Source organism: Oenanthe melanoleuca, chromosome 11, assembly GCF_029582105.1.
Source record: "Oenanthe melanoleuca isolate GR-GAL-2019-014 chromosome 11, OMel1.0, whole genome shotgun sequence".
Classification (NCBI taxonomy): Eukaryota; Metazoa; Chordata; class Aves; order Passeriformes; family Muscicapidae; genus Oenanthe; species Oenanthe melanoleuca.
The window spans coordinates 4,357,898-4,380,695 of record NC_079345.1 but is presented as its reverse complement, the minus strand read 5'-3'; the positions used below and the strand labels follow the sequence as shown (position 1 = coordinate 4,380,695).

Sequence of the window (22,798 nt, the reverse complement as noted above, 5' to 3'; positions counted from 1 at the left end):
CAGAGGTGTCTGTCCCTTGATGCTCCTTTGAGTCCCTGCCTGCCCTGAGCAGCAGCTTTGGTTGGTCTTCTCTGCATGGCAGCGGGTGAAGCTCCTGCTGTCTTCCCTCTTATGTACATCAGCATCATCAGAATTCTGACTTTTAATGGACATCTCTAAAAGGGAAAGAAAAACTCCCTTGCTCCTCCCTCACCCCAAGCAAGAGTGGATTTGACAGCAAAAGGATATTTGTGGTGGAGTTGTCTGAGCAGTGTCCTGTTGGGCAAGAGTTTCCTTCAGCAGCTGCCCCTTAGGCTGAAGGAGCTGCTCTGAAAATGAGTTGTAACTCACCAAAAAAGGGGCAGCCCTGAGAGGTAGGGATGCAATGGCCCAGTCATCCAACTCTCATCCTCCCTGTCCCCACATTTTGTCAGCTTCCAATTCTGCTTTGAGTTTGACTGCTTTACAGTACAGGGCCAAGGAATAAGTTTCAGCATTGGAAATTGTATCTCTTGAGCTAGCTTGGTTGAGTGTCCTCAATTAGACAGAAAGGAGTTGTTTCCAGTTAAGAGACTGTCTGGTTGTCTTAGATTTAGTGCTGGAGTGGGTCTAACAAAGAGACCATAAATAAAGGCACTATATGAATAAGAGAAATTAAGTTCTATGATTGAAGTTTCCTAAGGAGTCCAGGAAATCTGTGATGTGGAAGTAGTGCTGGTAGATTAAAATCACCGTTGGATTTGTTCTGTCCCAAGGAACTCAGAAGTACAAAGATTTTTGTGCAGTTCTGAAATCCCAGACACATTTGATAATGTCTGCAGCATGTTTTTATGTTCCTTTAGCTTTTCAGTGGCTTAAAACGCACTGAAAGTGTGAAACTACACTGCCAATGTGCTTTTGTACTTGGCATGAATTTAATTAAAAAGATAATTGGATTGCTTTATCAGCCTTTACATGTCAGCCTAGTGCCACTCTCCTCTCCCCCCTCTAACAATGCAGACAAGCCCAGTGCATTTGAATCTGTATTTTTCTGCATTGTTCTCTTTTGTGTTTCAGGTGGGGGTGCAGAGGTGACTGCTGTTGAGCAGTAGGTCTGCTCTGGGTGGGAAGGAAGTGGCTGATAAGCAGAGAGCCAGCCTGGTCAGATGGTTCCTGCTGGGACTGCCCTGGGCAAGCACAGGGGGAAATGCCAGGAGCTGCAGAGCTCCAGAGCAAAACAAAACAGGCTGTTTGCAGAGCCTGTATTACACTTTTATGTATAGCCCAAAATGTGCAGGTGAGATCTGCAAGCTGCACAAAATGGGCAGGTTATGTGATTTTCATGGAAATGCTGCCGAGGAATGTAAGATCCATTTTTAGTGCAAAACACTGATGTTTCCATGTAAACATGCATGTCCAGCCAGTGCTGTTAAATAAACCTGAGCATGTGTCCAGACTTCTGAACATCCCTTTTTGCAGAGGACCAGGCTCATGCAAAGAGCTTATGCAGAGAGAGTTAGTGGAGGGACATGTGAACTAAATCAAATGGTGTCCCTTCAGTGCAGAGCTCCTTCCCCTGCCTCTGGCACTGCCTCCATGCACTTGTGGAGCCCCTCCTGGCTCTCATGTGCCCTTCAGGTTTTCAGAAGTGTTGTTTTAACACTCACCATCATTTCCTTGAACTTGTAGAGTGCCATCAAGCCACCTCTGGAAATTTGGGTGGGTGGGTTTTCTCTACAGATTGCTTTCTATAATATAAAGCAGCCTCTATTCCAGTAGTTTGTGGTCACATTGCTGCTGAAGAGTAAGAGTTGCCTCTGCTTATCCAGCTGCTCTGTGGATGGGGCAGTTGGTGAAATAGCTTGGACATGGTCAGGAGCTGCAGGGAACTGGGGCAGGTGGGGTTAGGCAATCAGGAATGCTGTTCTTGAGAGTGGAAATGCAGCTGTATGGAAGTTTTGGAGACTTTACAAGCTGGATTCTGTTACAGTTGGAGGGTGTAACATGACTTTTCAGGCTCCTTCAAGACAGAAAAAAAAAAAAGCCTCTTGATCTATGAGGTTTTTTTGCTTTGGTAAAATTGATTTAAATGAATTATGAATGTGAATTCACATTCACAATAAAGGATCTGTAAGAGTGATGTTTTGATGGCCTCTCTCTCTCCCCCTTCCTTAATGAGTCTCTTAAAAAGAACTTAAGCTTTATAAACAGTTCAATAGCAGGTATTTGTTGTTAGCCTGAGGAAGAAGGTGTTTGCAAGAGGAGATGATGAAAAGAAAGATGCTCTGGAGTTAAAAAACTCATTTTGAAATGAAAAGAATCATGGTTTCTCATTGCTTCCACAGAAGAAACTTGTTTAGAGAGAAAAGGTTTTCTTGTCCATTTAAATGTTTCAAGTACAGCTTTTCAGCCACCAGAAAAGGCAGAATTGGAAATACAGAGCAGACCCCCTGGGCAGTAAGAAGCCCAGCTCAGTTCAGGGAGTTTATGGTGGTGTCAGTGTGGCCCTTTTTGTGTCTTGCAGAAGAAGATTTACAAGTACAAGAAGGTGCTGAGCAACCCCAGCCGCTGGGAGGTGGTGCTGAAGGAGATCCGGACGCTGGTGGACATGGCGCTGACGTCCCCGCTGCAGGACGACTCCATCCACCAGGCACCCCTGGAGATTGTCTCCAAGCTGCTCTCAGAGGTATGGCCTCAGCAGGGCTCCTGGCACCCTCACATGAGACACAAACAGTTAAAAGTTTGGGGCTGGGTTTTATTTTAACTTGGGACTGTCAAAATTCTGCCCGTGAGTCTGCTCGTGACTTCTGCTGACTTGAGTGGAGTTTGCACTTGCTGAGGAGAAGAATTTGGCCCATGTTACATAGATTTCTGGGAACAAAACAAGTCCCATTTATCTTGTGTTTGTTGGTTTGGTTTTTTTGGTTGGTTGGTTTTTGGTTCTTTGGTTTTTTTAAATTATCTATGGTAAATTTATCATGGGTTTAACTCATGCCTTAAGCCAGTGGTAATGCTCCCTTTGACTTCTGTTCCATTGGCTTTGCTTCCATGACCAATAATTTTTGTACCAATATATACACCCCAATAAACTAATTGTGTAATTATTTTATTTTTACTAATTCTGGTAAAGAAAAGCATTTTTCTTCAGAGTTATCTGTCTTCCTCCTATAACATCTGATTCAAATGTTTTACTTTTCGTAGACAGGGATTGTAATGCCAAGCAGGGTTTTCATGTCTTAGTTCTGATGTGACAGCAGAAGGATTTGATACAAGCAAAAAAATCCACTATTGTTTTTTCTTGCTGTAGTCAAAAATCTTAGCAACTCACACCAGTGTAACCTCTGGATGGGTCATGCTGCTGAAAAAGCACAGAGCAAAATCTTCTTCATAGGGGTAGCATAGGTGACTCTCAGTCAATTTATTGGCTTTTCCTGGTACCATGTTTAAAGAAAGAATTTTGGGAAAACTGGCGACAAAAAAACCCACCACAACAATCCTTTTAATAATTTTTGTAGAGGCGTAGAGCTTGTCCTAAGAAAACATTTTAAAGAAATGTATTGCTGACTTTACTTTTTCAAGTGATTGAGACCTCTGGCATCCTGGTGTTTGTGTGCTGAGCTGAAGGAGAAATGAAGGCTTGCACCACTCCTCATAGCAGGCAATGTACCACCTCCTTTAGGAGAATAATTTTAATGCTGTGGTTTTTATTCAGAAAATAAGCAATTGAGTCTTGAGCCTTTCTTCTTTTGTCTGGTGGTAGCTGAGGACTGTGTGTGCTGGTGTACCAAGTCAAGAGTGCTCTTCACTCACTCATCTTTCTTCTATTCAACTCTTTCAGAACAACAACTTAACCACTCAAGACCATGAGAGCATTATTGTGGTGAGTATCTTTCTGTCAAAAGCTGAGGACAAATCGATGCTGTTTGATAGCAGTTCTGTTAATGCCTGTCTCTGCCCCAGTGGAGTAGGGCAAATGTGAAAGCTTTTCCAGCGATGCTGCTGAGCTTAGGCAGGAATGAAAACTATTTGTCTATTTTTTGTCATTTTTGTAATTTCTCTTTTCATGTTTCATGGATGAATTACAATAATGCTTTCTGTCAGCCTTTGTGAGAGAGCACAGCATGTTGAGTGTTAACAGTCTCTCCAAATGGGCTCCTTAGGAGGCTACACAGCAATATCCATATCTATATATGTACTTTAAATAGTCAAACCCCATCATTTCCAGATGTGCCCTATAAAACCCTTAGACTGAGTAGTTTCCTGAGGGGCTAATGCTACTACCATATACAGAATGTCTCCATTGCTGAAGGTATGTGAGCAAGGGATTGCTCTTGTGTCATTCCAGTTTAACTCTCTGCTAACTTATTTGTAAAAATATCCTCTCCAACATTTTCTTTTTTGTAGGTCACATATATTTAGACATAGAAATAAGTGAATCAAGTGGCAGCTCTATTGCTTGTGAAACAAAGTATAAAATCTCGTTTATCAGAGGTTGAACTTGGTTCTCCATCACTGTGATTTAATTTCTTTCTCTGGCAATTTTTAGGACATTTTCCTAGTAATCTAATCTAGAGCCTCACCACCACCTGATTTTATCACAACTCTGTGACTCTTTCTGCAAAATAACAAGGTGTCAGGTGTCTGCCAGTAGGTGTTAATTGTGTTTAACTACTGTTTAAGATACCCTTTTAGCTGGAATCAGCCACTGAGATAAGTTTCTGAGGTAGAATTTACTTTCCTTTTCTATAACCTTCGTTTAACTCTAGTGCCAAGGGTAGTTTAGGCCCCCAGTTGCAGCTGGTTGCTTTTGGGGAAGGATTTTTTTAATGAAAGATGTGAGGTGGCCTCCAAAGGTCCTTTCAGCCTGTGTTATTCCTCTGCTCTGGGTGATGGCTTCTTCAGTTCAAGTCCTGCCCTCATGTAGGTTGTGCCCAAGCCATTAAGGAGCTGGCAGTTCCTGGGCATTCAGAGCTCACTGCCATTACCCAGATAACCTGGGCTATTCCTGGAAAGAATTGCTAATACTGTGTGTTTATGTAGCATGTGGAAAGTACACAGTGCTTGGCCATGCAGATGGGACCAGCTTTCCTTCTGTGGATGGTGCTGGGGCAGATCAATATCCCAGCCAATCCCTTCCTGCTCAGGATGGGGACGCACGTGTTGCCACGGCTGGGCAACGTGGCACAGCACGTGTCTGCTTCTGCTTCTGACCATCTGCTTCATGCTTCTGACCATGGCACTCGTGAGGAAAACACAGAAGAGGTCCTTTCAGGCTGTCACACTGACCACAGAGGCAGAGCCATCACCTGCTTGAGTGTCTGTGGTGGTGTTATCCTAAAGCAAACAATTCCAGAGATGGGTTCAGGAAAGATCTTGAGCTCAGGTGTTGGATGGGTTGTGAGGATGTTCTGGTCTCACTGAATGGAGTTGTGTTCTCCATCAGTCCCCTGTGGCTGGGCCACCACCAGAGGAGGAGTGAAGTTGCAGAAGGATGGCACATGATAATAAGTATCATAGTTCTTACATGTAGCCAGACAGAGCTTTGCAGATGTGCTTGTTTCCTTGTTAAAATTCACACTAATCTTGACCTGTTTGTGTATGAAACAGCCAATACAAGCAGACTCACAGGGCTGAGGGAGAGCAAAAACCAAAGCAGGCTGCCTTGGTTAAAACCCCAGGTGCCATCCAGATAAAATATCTGGTGTTCAGTTGCTTAATACAAAATGTCCTGGCTGCTGTGTTCAGTGTCTTCTGTTGAAATGGGTACTGGGAATCCCTGTGACTGAAGAGTGGAAAAGCCTGAAGGCACCACCACACAGAATTATATTATTCTGGTACCATTTTCTAGTTTACAAAGGAAGTAACAACAGCATAAGTTCATTACCCCCTCAGTGGCAAGTATGACCTCTAATGTGTTTACCCAGCACATTGGTTTGCGTAGCAACAAAGGAATGGTTGATCTCAGCTTTTATAAAGTTAGATGCTTGATTTTGATAAATAGGGTCCTCCCAGGTAAGAACAGTGCTAGGTTGCTTTTAGTGAGCTCTTTCTCACAAAAAAAGAGCTTGAACTCCTTCACAAAAGATATGTGTGTGGTGGTGTTCAGTTTTTTCTTCTAGGGAGATGTTCTAACTCACAGTGAGCCAGATTCATCCTTGCTTTATTACATCCTAAAGCAATTGGTCTGCTCCTGTTTCCATTTAAACCATTATAAATATTGCACTCCTTTGCCTGCTTTACATATTTACTCTGATGTAGTTAAAAGCAGAATTTTCCTGAGGATTCATAGCAGAGGTGTGCTTGAGCTCACTTGTAAAATAAACACGTGGCCCACCTCTAATTTATCTCTCTATTCCTTTGTCTCTTTCTAAAAGTGAGCATTTATCCCCTCAAGAAAAATACTTCCCTGCAATATGCTTTTTCCAGTTGCTGCCTTGAAATTCAATTTTTCTCTTTTTTTCTCCCTTTCTTTTTAAAGGCAATTGCACCTTTGCTGGAAAACAACCATCCTCCTCCTGACCTCTGTGAATTCTTCTGCAAGGTATCAGAACAGCTTTGTTTTCTGAAATCTCATAGTTGTATATGAATGTAGTTCTTTGAGCAGGAGGTTTTTTTCTTTAACTTCTTACCTCCTGCCCAGATTGAGTTCAGTTTTTGGTCAGCAAGCAATGATACTGGAATGCACCATTATGATAAATACAATCATATACTTAGTATATCAGACTGTTTTGTCCTGATACTGTGTGAGAGTTAAAATTTTGAGACTCCCACACCCCAGTCTGGGTACAAGAGGTGTCCTACTGCATTCTGTGTTTAGCTAATGCAGAAATCACTGGAGCCACTCTGTTCAGATGTGTGCAACTCACCCTTATGGTCTTTTTGTCATTGGGTAATGGCAGTGGGAAGATCATAAGGACTCATCCTCTTTTCTGGTAAATCCATGCTTGTACTGCATTTTCTATCCTTTATCCATAAACTTCGGAGTACTTTGGGTTGCAGACCTTGTGGATTAAAAATACTACTTTTCCTCAAGGCCTGTTTGTGTTTCAGTTTCAAGTCTGCTTAAATTTGCTTACTGATGGCTGGGTATGCATTTGTCAAATATTCTGGATGCTGCTTGTAATTCCCATTCAGAGTTACTCATCAGCTGCTTCTTCCTACAGAAATTGAGTCAGGTGACAGAAATTCCTCTGACTTGCATTTTTATAAGCACTCTTAGGTCATCAGTGGCCTCAGACTTGATGCATTTTTATTCCTTATTTGGGATTTTTTGCCTTTGATCTCTCTCAGAGATGGGCACCTAATTGTCTGTAAATGTGTGTAGTTGTAGGACGGGAAACAGATCATGGACTTCCCAGAACAGAAGTGGACAGAGTAATGAGAAGGAGATTTATGCTCAAAATCAACCCTGTCTTGAGCGGGGGGTTGGACCAGATGACTTTCAGATATTTTTCCCAACCTGAATTATTCTGATACATTATGATTATATATTTCATCCTGTGGTGAGAGAGTGGGTTGTTGGCACCATCCAAGATCCACCACAGGTTTTTAGCCTGGATCCCAGAGAAAGGAGATTTGTGGCATTACGCTGCCTGTGTGATCATATATTCCTGTCCCCAACCCCTTTGTTTTTAAAGCTATTGGCAGTAAGACCCTAGAATGGTAGATTGCAGTGAGTTTTGGGAAGAATAGGTGATAGGGAAGGGGATTTGCAGTTTGTGAGCTCCCTTGGGAATCTTCTACTAGATGCCAGCAAATTCATAGGAAGAGGAGCAGTGTTACGAGTACCTTAATCTCAGGAAAAATTAATTTAGCCCTTGGATCTTGTTAATCCTGGGGTAATCCACAAGTGGGGTATGAAGCCAGGGGAGACCCATCTCCATAATTCCTGCAGCTCCCAAAATGTGACCTGTTGCTCCTTGCAGCACTGCCGAGAGCGCCCGCGGTCCATGGTGGTGATCGAGGTCTTCACCCCGGTGGTGCAGAGGATTCTCAAACACAACATGGTGAGTGCTCCTGCCATGGGAGCTCCAGCAGTTTGGAGAAGCTTTACTGCCATACCTCTTGTGATCAGCAGCTGCTCTGCTGCCTGTTATGTGCTGTGGTATCTATATCTGCCCCCCAAATTGTGAATGCTGCATGTAATTGTGTGTTAGTTAATTCATCAGGGCAGAACTAGTAAGCTTTCAGTGGGATCCTCAAAAACATCTAAGAAAACCATTGAGGGATGTTTCTTTTGGCAGCAGTGCCAGCATATGCAGCTCCAGCTCTCTCCCACCTGGCCCTTGGCTCCTTATTTACTCTCTGCATGCCATCCTTGCAGTTAAAACAGTTTAAAATCAAATAAATAACAAAAGCAGAATAGGGACTTTGTTCATTTTGAGCTGGGGCCCTCAACACTTTTTCTTTTCTTGATTTCCATTTTTCTTCAAGCTCACATCCAGTGAGCTGGGATTCCTGAATCTCCTTATGCTTTTCTACTGCTATTCTTCCTTCTCATTACAGGATATAGGTACTCTGTCATTTTGTGGCTGTTTTTACCCAGACTTTCTCTCTTCTCATTGCTGATCAATTCCTTGTCAGTGTTTGAAATAAATGCCCTGCTTTGCTTTCCACCCTGTAGACCAGATTCTCCTTCCCCAAACTCTGAAAATATTCTTACATGATCCATATTCTTTTCCTAATAGAGATCTGGGGTACTTACCAGCTCTCCAGCTTTTATGGCATATTAAGTTTCCTGACGATGTTTTTAAGTTACATGAAGAAATCTTGCTTCACAATGCAATGACAAAGAATAATGAATGAATAAAATAAAATATTTAAGGCAGTTGATTTGGCTGCGATCTCAAGGATGAACCTCTGTAACTTCATAATCAACTTTGTTTCACTGACATAATTTTAGAGACCATCCATTGTCATGCTGTGATTAGCATGAACCCAGTAGAAAACAGTTCATATTTCTTATTTTTCCAATCTTATTATTTAACTCCTGGAGTTTACAGAACTAGGTAGAAAGCCCAAGATGGCAAAAAGGTCATATTCCTGGCTCTGTGCCAGCACTCTGCAGACATGTAAACATTTTTGAATATTCTGTAGTGTTCAGTGAAATATTCTGTAAATGTTATTCTTGGATTCCAAACTGATTTTTTAAAAGCATCCAGAGCTCTTGAGGGGTCTCAAATAAAATCTAAATGCATAGTGTAATGCTTGTATTTGGTTAGCTTCAGAGAATTGGGTATATTTACCATACTTAACATTTGCACATTGAAAATCAACATGTCTGCACCGCAGTGTGTAGTCAGAGAATTTATGGTGTCAGGTATTAATTGGAGTGGATTTGGGCACTTTACCACTCTCTGGAGACTTCTGTACTGAATAGTGCTTTAGAGAATGTGTGTGTGTGTGTGCACATAAATAAAGTTACTCTTTAGGAGGACACTAAACTTCATCACCACAGGAGGCCCTGTGCAGTCCTTGGGGCAGGAGGCTGAGCTGGCTCTTCCCACCTTTGCCTCCAGTTTGTTCTCTGGCCTTTGAAAATTCCCAACAAGTTTTGCTCCACAGTTTTCTACCTATAAAATGGGGAAAGTGTGTCTCATTTATCTCTGATTTTAACATCTCAAAAGAACAAGGGTAGGTTTTGTCTTGGTGATAATACTGGTTCCATGCAGGACTGGAGGCTGTTGTGTGAGGAGTGCTCAGCAGCCTCCCAAACCTTTGGGTTTTAGCTGTTTGTAGGGTCAGCCCAAATGTTTGAGTATAAGCCCTTCCTTCCTTCTTTTTTTCTTTTCTTTTCTTTTTTTTTTTTTTTTTTTTCAATTTTTTTTCTTTTTTATTTTTTTGGGGAAACAGTATTGGTTGTGTGTCTTGTTCTGTATTTGGTATGTGATAGAGCATTATATTAAATTTAGGGAGATATTTTATTTCACAGAGGTTGGCAATGATCTCTTGGACTTTGATTCCAACTTCAGTTAGGACACTTGGACAGGTTGCAGACTTTCAAAAGCAAATTGAAAATTGCAAAAGCTGTCTTGCAGGGCATGTTCATGAAATTAATCAAATGTTCTATGAAACACACATTGCCCTTGGATCAAGTGTGTTTGCACCTGACAGAAGGAGCTGTTAAAATTTAGTGATGTTAGTTATAATGATGTGGAATTGCCCACAGTTCCTTTCTGGGTGAAGTTACCAGGCATCCATTCAATACCAGCAGAGAGACACTTAGGGCTTGAAGGAGACCTTGTTCAGCCTAAGCTCATGTTCAAGTTTTTGCTCATTTTCTCTGGCTGTAAAACTTAGCAGGTATTAATACAGGTTGTGCTAGAGAAGTGAAACCAGAATGAGTTAACAGAAGGTTTCAGTGCTCTGGGAGTTGGTCATCCCTTTTACAGACCACCACTGGTTCATTACCATTTGTGGCATTTCTTTAACATTTCAGTTGCTATGAATTTTTTTCAGAATAACTTCCACAGGCAGCTGCTGGAGGAGTAGCTGGGAGTGCCTGTTTGTCCTCAGTGGACCTTGTTCCCCACTTGGAAATTCAGCTCTGTAGTTCTGCAACACCTGTGTAATAAGGTTACACCTGTGTAAATGTGAGGAAATGTGCTGTGGAATAACACTCACCAGACAGCAGAATTTATTCCTTTCACATCTAAAAATAGCATGTGATGTGAGGAGATGCAGGATTTCAGTTAGCAGGTGCCTGTCTGACTGCAGGATTTAAAGAAAACGACTCTAGAGCTCACCTGTCAAATCCACAGCTGGAGTAAAATCCCTGGAGAAAAAGCAGATCTCTGGTTTTGTACTTCATTGCATATTGCTAGCATGTCAAAATTATTTTCTCTAAAATCAGAACAGATGCCCATGCCAAACATGGAAATAGAATATATTTTTAAGTTTTATTTCTAAAAATCTGTACTTAGGAGTGGAAGCAAAAGTGCCAAACAAAAAATCTATTTCAAAATCAAAATATGAATTGAAAAGTGCATCATAAATGTAAGTATAGGTGAGATTTTTTTGGTTTCTAGTTGTTTGTTTCTTTATACAGAACTTTGTTTTCCAAGTGGGTATAAAGGAAAGAAGAGATTGGAAATGCTGTCATTAGTGAGGAGAACATTACTTCAGTGTGCAGAGATGTTCTTCTCTTGAAGCTTGTCAGCATAATAGGAATGTGAATTCAGTTGTGATTGAGCTGGTTTGTTTTGAAAACCCACAGTTTTGATGTACATTCACCATCCTCACCGAGTCTCTCCTTCTTGGACAGGATTTTGGGAAGTGCCCTCGGTTGCGGCTCTTTACTCAGGAGTACATTCTGTCTTTGAATGAGCTGAATGCTGGAATGGAGGTGGTGAAGAAGTTTATTCACAGGTTAGCTATGTTTAATTTATGGTGTCCATGCTTTGGTGTGTTACTTCTCCCAGCCCTGCTTTTCTGGCTGTTAACAGTAGCTGGTGCTTTTTGATACTGGAAAACAGCAAATAAATCAAGTCCATCAGGCAGTGTTGCTGAAGTTTCTTTTTAAAAATGCTCATTCTCAGATAAGGCTGGGGTTTTCTGCCTCCTTCCACACTGCAAGCAAATGGACTTTGCTGTGCATACGTTCTTCATATACATTTGGACTCAAAGTCTCTGCAGAACTTTCAAGCTCATAGTGCTCACTCAAGTGTGAGATTTTGGGAGGACTTTAGGAACACCACATCAATTAAATTGATGATTTGTCTTACTCTTGTTCATAAATAGAGCCATTGGATTTACAGGGTTAAAATATCTGTCTTATGCCCTCCTGGAGATCTCCCAAGGATGCCTATCCAGTTCTGTCCCCTCATTCTGTCTGACTGGATTTGCCCACAGAAATCTTCCTGGCAATAACATCATTTGGTTTTTGTTTTTCAGCATGCATGGTCCAACAGGACAATGCCCACATCCCAGGGTCCTGCCAAATCTCGTAGCTGTCTGCTTAGCTGCCATTTATTCCTGTTACGAGGAATTTATCAACAGGTCAGTATGAATTCCCAGCTGACCACGTGTTAGTCCCTTCCAACCCCACGGGACAGCTAAACAAGATCAGGGTGAGATGGCTGTGATAGAAAACCTGAAAGAATCTGAATCTTCATTCCCTGTAACTCACCAAGGGAGGGATGAAAGGCAGGGGTGAGACCTTGAGGACAGGGTTGTGTGTAAATGCCTGTGTATCTGCAGCTTTGAACCCGAGCTGGTTTCACAACGCTGTCTCCGTTATTGTGGAAAGTCTGAGTCCTCACTTGCTGCAAAATAGACGCTGCAGTTCTTGACACACGAGCCAGTTTCCAGTAGACACTGAGGGTTCCCCTCTGCTGTGTTTCCTGTTTGTTTATGCCTATCTGACTTTCCTCATGGCAGAGCACGGACAGGGGCTGCTCAGTGTCCAACACAAATTCCAGACACGAGGGCTGCAGACAAATGTCTGGGCATGTACTATAGCCAGATACATACTTGGGCATGGATTCTGTTACAGCTTTGCACAACTTGGACAGGAAAGTTCACCTTTAGACTAAACTGGCCTGTCAATTAGAGTAATGAAAAGCTCAAAGTCTTGGTCAAATAGGGGATGCAGAGCAGTCCTATTGGAGCCTTTTAATGTTTTTAATTGATTTCAGTAATCCGATTGCCCAGAAGAAAGCCATCCGGTGGGCTGGAGAGAAACGCGATGGGAAATTGCAAAAAATCGTGGCTTTCCAGTGTTGCACTCTCTCTCCCGCTCTCTGCCGGTCTGTCTGTCTACTGAAATTATTTGTTCCTTTTTAAAATGCAGTCGGGACAATTCGCCAAGCCTGAAGGAAATTCGGAACGGCTGCCAGCAGCAGTGTGACCGAAAGCCCAATCTCCCCCTCCGCCTTCTTCACACGAGTCCTGACCTGGTCTCTCAGGAGGCCACCTTGACTGAATCCCGTCTCAAACCGGTTATTGTCACCTCCAACGAGATCCACGTGGAGGTGGAGCGCAACAACACGGCCAACCAGAAGATGACAGCCGGCGTGGGCAACGACAGCGAGCCCAACCTCATCGACTGCCTGATGGTCAGCCCCACCTGCAGCACCATGAGCATCGAGCTCAGTGCCCAGGCTGACAGGATCCTGGGCTGCTACGTGGAAATTCTCAAGATGCTGTGAGTGGTGGAGCTATTTTGAACAGCTTTTAGAACAATGTTGTCTTGACAATGGGGGGGGCTTTTCCCACAGGCCTGTTGTCTTCAACATCTGTGGCTAGCCAGCACATGGTTATAAATCTTAACTCCAGATCTGGAGAGTCCAGCCTTTGAAAGAGGCATCTGGCACTGCCAAGATGTTCTAAAAATAGGATTAGGAGGATGAAAATGGAAAGCTTATTTGTACAGTGAGCCTCAGGCATTTTACAGAAGACGGGATGTTGGTGCCAGTGGTTTCTGTTTTTGTTCTTGCCCACCAAAAATAAATAAAAAGACTCATTTGTCTCCTCCAGGGCTCTTGAGATTGCCAGAGACAGAGCTAGAAAAGGCAGGTCTGTGCTAGGTTCAGTGCTTGTGCAGTGATAGGCAGCACCACTGCCATGACTTCAGCAGGATTTGGGTTGGGTTATTGTTGTTCACTTAGCTGTTCTCCCTTCATGTGCCTGTAGAAGTTTTTTACTTATTCAGCTTTGCTTGCATTAGAGTGGATTCTCTGTCCAGTTGCTTTGGTACAGTGGGTCTGTATAGGCCCCAGGTGTTCAATAGTCTTTGCCAGAAAATGGTGGCAAGGTGATTCCTGGCAGGCAAATCATCTAAATATCTTAAACAGGAGTATAAAGGAAAATGTTCTTCAGGAAAAGCTGGGTTTTCTCTGGATAAATAAATGAAAAGGAAGAACAGAAAGGCTGGGCTGCAGAATGGGAGCTGGTAATAGAAGTGCAGTAAAACAATTCGGTGACTTTGACAGCTAGCTCTGATACTGAGTTGCAGTATGTTTTGTGACAAACTGTTAAACTTCTACATTAATTAATTTTAACAAGTGCAAGGTTTAGTGAAGTCATAGTTGAACTTTCTAGAATCTAAGACATGGTGGGTAAAATCTGGATTCTGCTGTAAACCATGAGCAAGTGCCTACACTGCAGTCAAATCCACATATAGGGGTACACTCTCAAGGAATAAAATCAAATCAAACTGCTGTGATGTAGGATTTTGTGAAGGTTTTGTCCCATATTTTCATTTTTTTTCAAAACACACAGTACAAATTTGCAGCATCACTCTTCCACTTACTGCACAGCTGACTCGCAATTACTTAAGCACTCATTCAAAACTGGAGACAGCACAAGTGAATACCAGATACTGTTCCCATTAGATTCTTGAGCAGGAAGTTGCTGTGAAGGCTAATTTTGTCTATTTTTTTCCCTGTGGCCTGGGTTCTTCTGCCTTTAAAAACGATTGCGTTAAAAAAGCGGAGCGTGAGTTTGCTCCTAAGTGTCCACGCACCCAGGTGCTCCATTAAACACGTCGTGTATTTATTCCTGTCCCCTTGACTCTCCCTGTTTTCCATAAACACTGAGCACTCTCCCAGTCCTGATGCTGGTTTGGGTGCTGACTCACTAAGCATTGACGGTTTTGGTTTCATCATGCAGCTGACACACACTTATAAACAAATTCACAAATGGGCATGTTCTTCCTCACAGTCTCTCCACTTTCAAACATTTGGTATGCCAGGTCCCAATTTCCATTTTATTTGCTACACAAAGAGCTCATTTCACTCTCTACCTTAAAATAATCTATTTTGTTGATGCATTTCCTGTCTTTTTAAAAATCAAGTTGTTTAGGAGCAGCAATGAAAACAGGAATGTGTTACTGTTAGAGGTGTTGTTGGTGTGGGGTAGCTTTTGGGCCCTTTTTCTGCTTGTACAACAGGGGTTCTGAAAGGTGAAACCTACAGGACGTGCACAGTGGGGGACCAGTGATAACAAAACTGGTGCAGCTCTCCTAAGGCAGAGCTATGGCTGTAGCTCCACTCATTTGAATTCCCTTCCATTCATGTTCATCTCTTGATTTTTTGGGTGCCTGAAAGCAGTAATGCAGAACCTGCTCCTGATTCTGCCACTGGCTCACTGGGAGCTTTTAGATAAGTCACTTTTAAATGCCTCATTTTCCTTATTTGTAAAATTCTGGAAAAGATTGGCAATGTTGTTTTTTAAATGCTGAAACTAGTGATGGAAAAGCATTCTAGAGGGGCTTGTAGTTATTACCAAAAATACAAGATAATGCTGTTGTGATGCTGATTACTTTCATGCTCTAACTCTTCTTGAACAAAGGGTTTCTGTTGCATGAAATATTATTACTGTGCTTTGAGAATCTGAGAACATGAAGAAAGAGTGGAAGAACATGCCAGTAGGAAGAAAATATTAATTATAAAACAACTGTTATCCAGGAGCTGAGCTCTCAGCAGGCATTCAGTGAAATAATGTTCTTATTAATAACAGTGGTAAGCCAAACATAAATAAGTTGCTTAGCATTGAGTTTGATTGTTCTTTTAGGTGTTTGACTCAGTATCATCATCAAAACAAGAGAGTCACCAGCGATGATATCTTTTTTACATAATTAACTTAGGGCAGCAGGGAGTAATTTATTTAGGCAAATTTTAATTATTGGAAGTCTAGCAAATAAGAATTCTCAACACTAGCTTCAACAGAGGACATTTTATTGTTCACCTAACTCTTACACAGTTCTTAATTTTTGGGGGAAACACTCACTTCTAATATTGATGAAGATATTATTTTCCAATCACTGTAATACTTAACATTTTTGACCCTTTTTCTAATGTAGTTGAGTAAGAAAACACAACTATTGCCTACTAAAGGAAAATAGAAAAGCTTGATTTTAAAGATGTTGGCAGATGACCCAAAGTCTGGCAGATTTTAAAGGAGACAGGGTCTCTAGGGTAACATAGTATTTTGGTCCTGCACTCTAAAGTGGATCAAACTTCTGTGTCAATATTCTGTAACTCATTCTGGACTCTGGTAGTGTTACTGACACCAGCCAATGCCTCCTGAATGCTACAAGTCTTAAACTTGAAAATGTAAAAAATGCATTAAGTTAATTGAAAAAGTTCTGTTCGTCATATTAAATTAGAGACTCTGAGAGCATCTCAGCATTGCCCAGCTCCTACTTGCATGTTAATGTTTCCATGCATTTGGGAATGTCTTGCACAGCCAAATTTGAGCTTGAACAGGATAACCATGGTTAGAGAAGGTTGCAGTAGAAGGGGCCATGTGTCCTCTCCTTGGGCTGGAGAACTTCAAGGTTTTCTTTCCCCTGAATCACCCCACTGGTTCCAGAGGGTAGGGAGACACTTAAACTGTCTCTGCAGTGAAATCTGGGTCACCAAATAGCAAGGTCAACTGGTTGTGAGAACAGACCCCTCTTGGGGAAGCTGTGTTGGTGTTGTATCATAAGCTGTTACCCTTTGTCTGTGTTATTCTTTGTTTCCATGGCTGCCTGTAGTGGCAAGGGTCCGTCCAGATGTCCAGACACTTGTACCCCTCTCTGGGGCCAGTGTCACAACCTGTTTTGGGCAACCTTGTGTTGCTGTTTCCTGATGCTTCCATGCCAACTGTGAGCAGTGGAGCCCATTTCTGTTCTCAGCAGTCAGGCCAGAACCTTTTTAGGGTCTTCCAGTGGTGCTAAATTTTCTTCTTTTGAAAAAGCCAAACAAGCCTGTCTCAAAAGAAAGCTGAGCATGAAAAGGCACCTCACTGTTTTGCACATAGCAGGTTTATGCCTTGTATTGCCAAGGGGTCTGAGGAGGCTTTTTCTCTTCCTGTCCTGGCACCCTGAGCTAAACCTTATGTCATACAATTCAGGGAGTTGAACCTAGAGCCTGGGAAAGAAGGGATCAGGTACATGTCTGGGGTTATGGTCATAGTCGTATTATTATCTGAAAACAGAGGTTACCTAATCAATCTGCTCATTCTGAAGAACAAGCTGCTTCAGAGTAGTTGCTCTTGTCTTTCCATTATCCTCCAAAACCCAAGGACTTGGGGCTTGCGGTGTCTCCGAGATGAGAGCCACAGCTTTCCAAACACAGGCACCCACTGGAGCTTCCCCTGGCTGCTCAGCATTCCCCAATAGGTCAGTGGCATGCTCTGAATATCCCAAGTGGATTATCCTGTGTCATGTTTATCGAGGTTGCCCTGGGCTGCTCGTATGTTTTGGATTGTTTGTGCCGCACATGACATGCGGGCAGGTTTTCATTTTGGTGAAAAGTGATCCCGGGGAAGGAAAATGTATTATGTTGGCAGGCCAAGAGCAATGATGGCCCAGAGGCAAAGTCACTGCAGTGGGGGATTATTTAATTAATATGGCTGCTGTGTGCCCTGGCTAGTCCCCAGAACAGGTTTAGGGTGAGGCTGTGTGCAGTGGCAGGTGATGGCTCTGATCTGTCACCCCCCTGTCTCCGTGACCCCCACGGAACCCGCAGGTCAGGCTGCAGCCTGGCTGCTGTGCTGCTCACCTAGAATTGCAAATCCTGCAAAAATAAGAGCCAGGGAGTTGTTCTCCCCCTTTTATACAGCCAGTCCTGGGATTTGAGCTGTGTGATGAGTGTTGAGCCTGGCACCCTTTGAAGAGCTGGGAAGGGAGCTTGTCACAGGCACTGTCCCAGGATCTCCCTGCAGCTCTGTGCTCCCTCCTTCTCCTGGCCCAGCCTCTTTGTCTGGCTCATTGCAGTGGTTGTTAACTGCAGCCAGAACTAATCCATCTGCCTTTCTTTCCCTGCTTCAAACACTTCTGTCTTGTGTTGGAGCTTTGAATGGACTGAGGAAAAAAAAAAAAAAAGGAAAAAAAAGAAAAAAGCAGCTGTCTGAAATGAAAGAAGAGTGCAGATGAGATGAGCACAGACAGAAGGAAAATGTTTTTGAAAAGGGAATAGGTGGGAGGAGGAGAAACACCGTAGGCTTTTAATAAGTAGTTTAGTTTTATTCTTGTGCTGTGTTTGTTTCATGTTTCCTAGCTCAGATTGAAGGGATTACAGGCTGTGCAGATTTTATGTTCAGGTCCCATTTACGTGACCAAATTTTATATATTTCAATAGGAGATGGTTTCCTTCCTCTCTTTCTTTTTTTTCTTCCTTCTCCTCCTGGGGAAGCAGACTGATTTATTTTCATTGCCCTCTCACAGACCTGCCCTGCTCCCCAGCTTTGAGAAAAGTCAGAGTGATACTGTCCCATTCTGTCTGCAGTTTCATTCTATTACAAAACAACTTTTTTCTTACTCTTGCAATTTCCTTTGAAGCTCAGCCATAAAAAATTGATTGGTTCATATTATTAGTAATCACAACTCTCCAGATTGCTCAAGAAGGAACTTCAGTGGTGTAACACTTAGCCTGAGATGTCACAGGAGCTAAGCCTCAAAGTGGGTTTCAGTTTTTAACCTTCTGTTAGAAAAGATTTGTAGGTGCTGTTTCTCATGTGATATGAAGCACCTTTAACACCTCAGAATTTTGTAACTCAGCATTTTGACTTCTGAGTCTCCCTTGCTCAGAAATCTGCTTTTAGAGTTGTTTGTATCTACCAGTAAAAATGTATTGTTTTTAGAATAAAATCAGCTAGGAATTTCTAAAGGATATAATAATAATAAGATAAATAATTAAGTAAAATAATGTCTGGATTATGTTCTCACACCTGGCGAACATGGTGAGACCTGTGGCACTTCTCAGGGCTGCAGGTATAGATAGGTTGCATCAGCTCTCTCCTACAGAGACCTGGTATTTAGACAAGAGACTTCCAGCTGAACCTGAGCCCAGGCCAGAGTTCTGTCTCAGTCACCATTCAATGTGTCTATAGATCAGAAACAATGAATAATCTTGTAGATAAGTTTAATTAACCAAAGCTTTGAACCCAGAAAGCTCACCTTAGAGATGCTGTGTCAGAGGTTTCCTTGCCTTATTTCAGTTTATATGACAAGCCTCATCCTCAGGTGTGTCAGGATACTCACTTTACACTGACTAAATGGAAAAACAACCCCTGTAATGAAGTCCTGCTTCATGTCTTGCTGTCTGAGACATTAAACAGAGTTGATCATCTTCCTTATTTGTTCAGTGGCTAAGCAGGTGAGGGACTTTTTGTCTCTGGGAAGAGCCTCATGAACAGGTGATCACAAGGTGCTGTTGTGCCGCTGACTCACGCTCGCTTTTGGTTTGTGAGGCACCCCTTGTCTCAGAGCTGCCCCTAGTTCAGACCTGAGAGCAGAATTTCTCATGGAGGAGATAAACAGGTTCACTGGCTTCTAGCATAGCTGGCATGGGCATGAGGTTTCTTTTTTCGATTACTGTAACTTCACATGTGCTCTTCTGGTTTTTACTACACTAAACTGCTTTCAGGTCACAGTGGTTGCTTGCTTGCATGACATATCACACATTTGTGTAACCTGAGCTCATACTGCTCCTGGGCAAGTGATAACTGCTTCCCTGGTTGATTTTTATATCAAGTAAAACTTCTCTGCAGGTTGCTTCTTAAGAGTACCCTGCTCATTTTAATTTATTTTTTTTCTGTGAACACATCTTTGTGGATAGTGCAACATCATGTGTGGTACTAGTTTATGGACATTTCTGGTTTATGTGGCTCAAAAGATGGACGAGACTTTTGGAAATGCATCAATCTTCAGTTTCTCTGAGCTAGAACTTTCCCTTTGCAAAACTGCATTCTTTTGGAACAGTTCCTGTGCATATGTTGTCTGTCTGTAATGCTATCAGTAGATACTGTCCATTTGAGAACATTACACTTCGTTCCTTCCCAAAGACACACCACACTTCTGTGCCAAGTTTCCAGTAAGCTGCAGCCAATACTCTGGTTTTTAACACTGAAATCCAAAAGGTAGCAGCACTAAGAGGAGGTGGCAGGCTCTTCTATGTTGTTTCTGCAGACATCCCCAGGTGTTTCAGCCCATATGAGATTCACTACTGTCTGTATTCGTTACTAGTGGGACTAAGAGCCAGGGTCTGGGCTTTAGCTGGTGGGTTTTGTGTCAGAAATGGATTTGTTTTTACAAATGGGTTTATGTCTTAGAGCAAAGAAAATTTCCAGTTAAATGTAGAGAAGAGCTTTAAATAGCAGTGGCCTGGTAATTGCTCTACCAGCTTAGATGAAAGTATTGCTTAGTGATTAAATGTCAACAGGTTTCATAAACAGCAAATGTCTTTAAGTTGACATAAAGAAGGCCTCTCTGGAGGTCACTGTAAATACCAGATTTATTGTGCCTCAATGGAGAATATGCTGAAAATGGAAAGGGAAATGTCACTGTAGATTTTGAGAGTGCTTCAGTAAACCAGAAAGGTTGTTGGTGCCCACAGTAAAAAGCTTTTAACTCCTTGAACTAACTGTTGGCACATCATACTTAAAACCTGGAAACCTATTAACAAAATGTTCATTTTGCAGGTCAGACTACGATGACTGGAGACCAGCCCTGGCCAGCTTGCTTCAACCTATCCCATTTCCCAAGGAGTGAGTGTGCACTGTCTTAGTATTTATTGGCTTGTTCTTGTTACTGGTTTTTTTTATGGTGAAATGTACGTCAAGTAAAAAGGGATGCTAATAGGAGCTTTGTGCCTCTAGTATTGATTTAGAAACTGAAGTTGATTTTGGCTGATGCAGAGGGATGTGAGGACCTCCCCATGTTCAACTTCCTTCCCCATTTCTCTCAGATGATCCTGAAAAGAAATGTGGTTAACTAGAGACAGGCAGACAGGAAGGGAAGGAAAGCTGGTGAGGAGGAGAGCAAAGTGAGAAATTTAGTGGAGGAGGATGATTTACTGGCGTCACAGAGACTCCTGTCATTTGTATTTTGCATTAAATGAAGAAGCTGCCCTACGGATCAGCCGAGCTCCCTCGGAAACCTATTCATGAACAGTGGTGTTTATAAAGTGCAGACCTCCATGGACAAAAATTACAACCTGTAATTGTACAATTTGCTGCCTTATCACATCCCCTAATGACCTGATGTCTTGAATCACAGAGGTCTAATCCTCCATGCCAGGTTACCTGGGCTACAGTGAGAGCTTGGAGATAGGTAACAGAGACATCATTACCTAAGTCAAACGTGAGTCTTGGGGGAGCTGTAAAACATACCATGATGCAAGGCACTCCACAAAATGACCATTAATTGCTTTACTGATGTATGATGCTAATTAGCTGCGACCAAACCCTAATTGCTTTGCAATTAAAGAATACACCTGGCTCTTGGAGGGAGGCAAAACTCTGTAATTATATAATGGTATTGTAAGGCTTTTACTTTCTTCTGACCCAAAGCTCCTAAAGATGTTAGTCAAAGCCTTGTCTAAGACAGACTTAAGAAAAGCTACAAGATTTTTTCCAAATAATTTTCCCCTCTAGGTTAATGAAAGAGGCTTTATCTGATTTTTTGAAACTTTTTTTTTTTTTTTGTCTTATGTGCTGCAGTTGCTTAGCAAGTCCTTTTATTATCTGGAAAGTACTGAAAAGTGCTTGTGTGGTTTTTTGGGCTTTTTTTTCCCCTCTCTTATTTCTCTCAGATCCTCATACTCTTCTGTTTTCTATTTTAAATTTCAGGGCTCTCGCACATGAGAAATTCACAAAGTAAGTTGCTGGGGCTCCTTTGTTTTATTGAATAAATACTTGTACTAGTCAATAGTAGCAATGATTCATTATTCAGTATTGTGTCTCTAATGGCTTTTATCTGTGAAGGGCTGTAGGCATGTTCTGTTCGCAATAAAAAGTTTTCTTTGTAATTTATTGTGCTAGCAGGAGCCCAAGGACTAAAGCCACTGGGTGCTGATAGAATTTACAAAGGAGTTTGTCAGTGCACATCTCTGACACATTTTCTAGGCTATTGTGAACAGACACTGTCCTTAGTAATCACTTTTAGGCATCGTGTTTCCTTTCGGTGGGGGGAGTTCAACTTGTTTCTCTCTAAAGTGCATTAATATATATAATTTTAGGTGTTATTCAAAAGAAATGTGGTACTTGTGTGAATACTGCAAATAGCAACAGCTTATTCTTGTCCTTCTTACTCTTATTTTTTTCAGGGAGCTGAAATATGTGATTCAGAGATTTGCAGAAGACCCGAGGCAAGAAGTGAGTTTGTTGTCAGTTTACACAGAGTATTAGTTGGAGGGATTGCAACTGCACTTGTTCAGATCTCTCCTTAAGTAGTTTGTTCCAAAACACAGTGTGGTTTTACTCTGCCTGAGTCTCTAAGGAGTAGTGGCCACTCAGGGTGGTTTATGTGTTGTCACCTCCTTATTTGGCATCAATTGATGTCCTTGTTCTGCAGTAAACTGCAACCAGCAAGATTTTCCCCCTCTGAGGGATCACTCAGAGCTTTTCATCTTCTGTACAAAAACAAATGGAAGCAAAATCCATGGATCCATGCAGCTTACAAAATACCAGGTTTTATGTAGCTGTGTTTCAGCTCCCTTGTGTGCAAATGACCGTAATTCTCATGAATTGGCAGCAGAAAGGGGGTGGGAGGTGTGTTACTGGGGTGAGAGTGGTGCTGCAGCCTCGTGGTGGCTGCTGCACTCAGTGGCTGCTCAGCATCATCAGCTTTGGCTGAGTCAGAGGGAACCTCTCATCCACACTGATTCTTGCTTTTGGCATAAAGGCAAGAAATCTCCCCTCAAACTGTGGGTGAAGCTGTATCATCATTGCCCAGAACTCCTCATTTTGATGGATTTAGCTCTTGTTAGTAGTAGTTACCTTTGTCAGAAGAGACCTCCTTGTCCTAGAATGGCACCAGGATTTCATCTATCACTAACGTTCTGTGCCCAAAGGAAAGAATTTACCTCCCCCACACAAGCACACCTCAAAAATTTAAATGGAATGTCTGTTT

At 42.2% G+C, this 22,798-nt stretch overlaps 1 protein-coding gene across 2 annotated transcripts in view; it reads left to right on the top strand.

The window, feature by feature from the left end:
• The window catches only part of CMIP (c-Maf inducing protein), a 130,205-nt gene that overhangs the window by 93,205 nt on the left and 14,202 nt on the right, over positions 1 to 22,798 (top strand). For both annotated transcript variants that reach the window (XM_056500524.1, XM_056500525.1), the window contains exons 4-13: positions 2,483 to 2,644; positions 3,797 to 3,838; positions 6,437 to 6,499; positions 7,884 to 7,964; positions 11,222 to 11,325; positions 11,851 to 11,955; positions 12,749 to 13,102; positions 20,368 to 20,433; positions 21,517 to 21,543; positions 21,993 to 22,041. In XM_056500524.1, coding sequence (XP_056356499.1) covers positions 2,483 to 2,644; positions 3,797 to 3,838; positions 6,437 to 6,499; positions 7,884 to 7,964; positions 11,222 to 11,325; positions 11,851 to 11,955; positions 12,749 to 13,102; positions 20,368 to 20,433; positions 21,517 to 21,543; positions 21,993 to 22,041 — 1,053 coding nt within the window. The remainder of the gene's footprint in view (positions 1 to 2,482; positions 2,645 to 3,796; positions 3,839 to 6,436; positions 6,500 to 7,883; positions 7,965 to 11,221; positions 11,326 to 11,850; positions 11,956 to 12,748; positions 13,103 to 20,367; positions 20,434 to 21,516; positions 21,544 to 21,992; positions 22,042 to 22,798) is intronic.